Here is a 5,000-nt window from a genome sequence, read left to right as displayed (position 1 = left end):
AAGCCCCCTGTAAGATCTAACAGCTGCTCACTGGACAGATCAACACGCTCGGAGGAGAACATTAACTGACAATTGAGAGACCAATATTAGATAGAATTGTGTCGAGTGTGTGAATTTGTCAGAATGACTGCATGCATAGGAAGTGTGTGTGTGTGTGTGTACCTCTCTGCAGGTTGCCAATAGCCTCTTCATAATTCTCCAGCTCCAGGTGACACTGTCCGAGGAAGAAATGCGCCTTCACTGATTGGCTGTCGAGCTCGAGGGCATGTTTACAATCAGCCAAGGCTTTATCGTACTGCTGCAGCTTCACGTAGCACAGGGCTCGATTAGTGTAGTACACCGCTACTGAGGGGTTCCGGTTCTATAAAACAAACACACACACACACACACACACAGGTTGGTACTGCTAATTAACACTAACCTTAACCTCAGTAACCAATGGGAAATCACTTCCATCTTAGTTTTTCACATTAAAGGAATTTTTGTTTCGTTCCCCTAGTTTAATACATTTTTACAGCACTGTACTGAGTGGTGGTTTCCTTCCCTCCTCCAACAGTAACATAGTGCAGTTTCTGTTGTGCTAAGCCTGTGGCAGAGGCTCGGATTATTTTAAGCAACACTAGGTAAAATGTAGTAATTTGGCTCCTGGGCGCCCCCTGAAGTTGCAGAGTGTAATTCACTTTTACAGCACTCTGCTGAAACTTACGTAGAAGTTACATAGTGCAGTAGCTCTGACAAACGCTCTGTTCTCCCAGTTACAGCCCAGTGGACCATCACAATTATTTCAGAGCTGTAATTTTAAGATAAAAATATATAAAGGTAGTGTCCCTTTAAAGGACCAGGTCAGTAATGAAGCATTAGGAGTGTCAAGGACCATCAAGATGTCTTCACAATACCACAAAATATGGTAATCCTAACCTTGTGAGGACATCTGGTGATCACAAACATATAAAAACATGCGGCACCACACACAGCGCATATGACGACACAACTCTGGAGTCTTGAATACTGTCCCATTGTTGACGACGCCCCGCACTACTCACGATGGCTTTGCTGTAGCAGGCGGCTGCCTCCTGGTACTTGCGGCAGAGGAACAGCCGGTTCCCCTGCTCCTTCAGCTCCTGGGCCGAGGAGGAGCTCTTCTCCGGGCTGCCGGCCTGCATCTTCTCCATGGGCTCCGCAGCAGCCGCTCCGCTCTGCTTCCCGATCCTGTTCCCCGTCTCTCCGGCTGGAGCTCCGCTGCTCTGGATCAACAGCAACCTGCGGACACGCTTTTGACCAGAGCTGCTGACCTGACAGAAACAGAGAGAGAGAGAGAGAGAGAGAGAGAGAGAGAGAGAGAGAGAGAGAATGGTTAACACAAGTAAAACCAATGTCCTACAATTACAGGATTTCAGGACCACTGATGATGTTGTCCTGTTTAATTGAGGCTAAGGTGAGTTTCCTTGTGCAGAGGTGGACTAGGTTCAGTAACCATACACTTCCAAGATCCTCTTGAGCTCATGAGACCGTATCCATCACAGTATCATAAGGGTCTCTCCTGCAGAGCCGTCTGAGGGCTGAAAGGTCAGGCTCATTCTGCAGAGGTGTCTGACCTTGTCCCATACGGACTGAGGTTTCTCTGAAGTTCCTGGGTCTTCCGCAGTGGTGTGGATGGGAGATGGTGAGAGACCGAAACTCTGCGAGTGGTGACCACACCCCTTCTCTCAGTGGTGCCACGCCCTGTTTGAGTGGTGACTCCGCCCCTTGTAGTTGTGCCACGCCCCCCTCTGTGCTGCAGAGACTGACCCTTTGGTGGACACTCATTATCCCTTTAATATTCTCCTGTTTATAGTGGAACTGGAATATTCTACAAACTCTTCACTTTTATTTCACCACCGACAGATTCTAAATGTGTTTATATTTACAGAACACAGTCCAGTTGTTCAGAGACAACGTTGGAAATCTATTCTGTGTGCTTTAGTATTTCAATAAAGCATCAAGAGAAGTAACAGCACGGAATCCTATTTTTAATTTCAGATTATAACACGTCCCACTGAACTGGAGCTGGAGTTTATGAGGGAGAACATGCTGTACACACTCATGGTTCTCTACAGAACCAAACAGGGTTCCACTACAATGTCACAACATGTTGGTGGTACTATAGAGAACCCTAAATACCCTATACACACACTAAAATAGCCCCGTGTGTCGGTGTATGAGTCAGGGAACAGACAGAGAGAACCCTGTTCGTATTTTCCCTTCTACATTAACTACTGCACAATTTAAGGTGGAATGGAAAATTCCATTAAAAGCCTAACCGAGCCTCTGTAGCTGCACAACACCAATAAAAAGACTCACAGAAGTGAGTACAGTTGATAACAACACTCCACTGTCCACAACCGAACACCTGTCTCCGCAGAAAGGCCCGCGGATTAGCACTGGAACCTACCGGTGATAAACACAGCGCCCTGCCCGGCGCCTCAGCTCCTTCCCCGGCTACAGCGCCGAGGACACTCCGCCGTTAGCTTAGCCTAGCCTCGCAGCTGTTTGTGATATTCTTGATACTCGGATCTGTACTATGTCTCACCGGCGCTCACACGCCTCACGGACTCATCGCGGGGTGATAACGTTGACAAACTGGTGAACAGCTCGGCATTTCCACCGGCGGCTACGGGCGGCCGCTCATCCCCACGGCGTTGGGACGCTAACGCTAACCGTTCGGGCTCTGCTTGTTTTCGGGTGTGACGTAGACAGCGTCCGCGCACGGATCTGCGGAGTCACTTCGGTCAGGAGTCGGTTCGCTTCAACCAACGGAATGATTCGGTGAATCAAACAATCCGTTTCAATGATTCTGTTTAGTGCAGGCTCCGCCCAAAAACGACTAAGGCTGCGTTCACACAGCGGGTAAAACCGGACCAAATCCGATTTGAGTCTGTCTAAATATTAGATATAGGTGTATCATAACTCTCTCTCTAAATATTCTGACTTTATTCTCAGATATTTTTCCCCATCGTAGTTTATTCACATTCCAATTCACTGTCCAATTAAAACCCTGTATCTCCATGTTTGAGGATGTTTAGTTTACTGCATCATCTGAACACAGTAGCTGTTCATCACACTGTGAAAAGCTCATGATGAACGGACCAATAGAAATGCTCCTAAATTACTGAATAAAATCTGTTTACACTGACTTTTACTGAAAGTTTTTTCCTTCTTTACTGTTACCATTTTGGGAGATACATGGTTTTAACTGGACGAGAGGTGACAGGCTACGTTTACGCAGCAGGTGACTTCCGGTCTTCAGAGAAACCTGTACACTGGGCGTCTGAACATTTCTGTGAGGATTTGATGGCATTCTTGTTGAGGAACTAAGACTATTTGCATTGAAAATCAGTCTACAAAATAAGAACATACACATTGTGACACCACAATGTGTATGTTCTTATTTTGTAGACTGATTTTCAATGCAAATAGTCTTAGTACGTAGTAATCCCTCTACGTAGTTTCCCCTCTCGCATTTGTCCCCTCTGGGCCTCTGTAGACCCACAACCACTAGAGGGAGCCGGGTATTGAAACAGACGTCATCAAGGGGTTTATCAGGCCTCTTCTGTATTGATCCATCCCTGTTTTTCGTGCTGCAGAACGGATACTCAGATAAAACCACACACGCAACAGTTCTGACTTCATAAAATCCATTTAATGAGTTAGATCAGAACAACATGAATCATAGCTGTGTTATAAAAGAACAGGAACATCTGGAACCCGAAAGAATACACCATTAAAGAACTGGACTTGGCGATAAATCATTCGTTTAGACTCGTACTGATCTCTAGGCTTCTGCTACTGGGAGCGCAGGAGTGTGGACCGCTTTCCTCTGGTCTGCTGAAGGAGGAAATCTTACAGCTATGTTTATAAACAGAGACCGACCTCGAGAGGGGCTTCTACAGGAGCTCGAGCCACCTGACGGCACACACACGCCCGCTACTGAACAGGACAGGTACGGGGACACAGCTCCGTCTTTAAAAATGTGAAGAGGGAAAAGGGATTTACAAAAAAAAAAGATTTCTGAAAATGCGGTGCGTGTTAAAGATGCGGTTTCTTCCACACACAAACATTCTTAACACTAACATTGTAAAGACCATAAACGTCGACGAGGGCTGCCGACCACTTTTCACAATCCTAGTGTTCTTCTTTCCCGTCTCACAGACAAAACCCTGCGGTTGGGGGCTTCTGTGAGCGAATCCAGAGCTGGAAAATCGTAATCTTAAATATGGAGCAGTGGGAATGAAGAATGGCGCTGTAAAAATCAAACGCTTACTTTATTTTTTTCAAAATATATAAGAAACAAAAAGAATGTAGGTACCACTTCACAACAGGAGGGGCTCTTAAAGAGGGCTTGTGTACCGTACGACAACCTTGAAACGGTTAATTAACAATAGATAACAATATTAACCAGTAATAACACAAATAAAATGGAGAACTGCTTCGAAATGAGAGCTGAAAGCAGGGCAGTGTGGCAGCGGTGATGACGTTCAGGGAATAAACAGGGACTGTGTGATGACAGGTGATTTAATACTGAACTGAAGATGAAGATAAATAACCTGTCACCTGAGCCTTAACTGTTTTAACCCATAGGGGTCACTGTTGAGCAAGAATGTGTGTGAGGTGCTGACCACGGGTTGTATCTCCCCTCTTTAACAGCAGTCGTGTTGTAAAGCGGTACAGTGAGACGGTGTTAGGGACAGTCTGTGTGTGACGGAGCAGAGGGAGGGTTCTGTATGGACAGCTAAAGGAGGGGGGGGGGGTTTGGGGACAGGCTAAAAGTCTGCATCTCAGTGGTAAATAAAACGTGCGGCTGGGGGACGGAGCTCAAAACTCCCCGGCCTCTGTCTCCAGAGCGCTAGGACTCCGTTCTCCCGCTCAGACCTTCACTCGGACGAACCCCTGCGGCTGCACCGCTCTCAAGATCGCTCTGGATCACGGTCCCGCGACGACCTAAACACACACAGACACAAAGT

General features: G+C 46.7%; 2 protein-coding genes across 5 annotated transcripts in view; both read right to left on the bottom strand.

The window, feature by feature from the left end:
* The window catches only part of stub1 (STIP1 homology and U-Box containing protein 1), a 10,539-nt gene extending 7,760 nt beyond the window's left edge, over positions 1-2,779 (bottom strand). For 2 of the 4 annotated variants that reach the window (XR_010804353.1, XM_066683060.1), the window contains exons 1-3: positions 2,432-2,779; positions 1,044-1,292; positions 163-361 (exon numbers count right to left, since the gene is read on the bottom strand). Coding sequence is in view for 3 of the 4 variants with exons in the window: in XM_066683060.1 (XP_066539157.1) it covers positions 163-361; positions 1,044-1,172 (328 nt within the window). In the remaining variant the exon portion in view is untranslated. The remainder of the gene's footprint in view (positions 1-162; positions 362-1,043; positions 1,293-2,431) is intronic. The other 2 variants (XM_066683061.1, XM_066683062.1) reach the window with 2 other exon arrangements.
* An 887-nt stretch (positions 2,780-3,666) lies between these two features.
* luc7l (LUC7-like (S. cerevisiae)) overlaps positions 3,667-5,000 on the bottom strand; it is a 7,890-nt gene continuing 6,556 nt past the window's right edge. The window contains exon 10 of the mRNA XM_066683483.1: positions 3,667-4,977. Within this exon, the coding sequence (XP_066539580.1) occupies positions 4,944-4,977 (34 nt within the window). The 3' untranslated portion in view covers positions 3,667-4,943. The remainder of the gene's footprint in view (positions 4,978-5,000) is intronic.

This window comes from Hoplias malabaricus, chromosome 10 (genome assembly GCF_029633855.1).
Source record: "Hoplias malabaricus isolate fHopMal1 chromosome 10, fHopMal1.hap1, whole genome shotgun sequence".
Classification (NCBI taxonomy): domain Eukaryota; kingdom Metazoa; phylum Chordata; class Actinopteri; order Characiformes; family Erythrinidae; genus Hoplias; species Hoplias malabaricus.
Note: the sequence above shows the minus strand (reverse complement) of the source record. Positions and strands in the feature narration are given on the sequence as shown.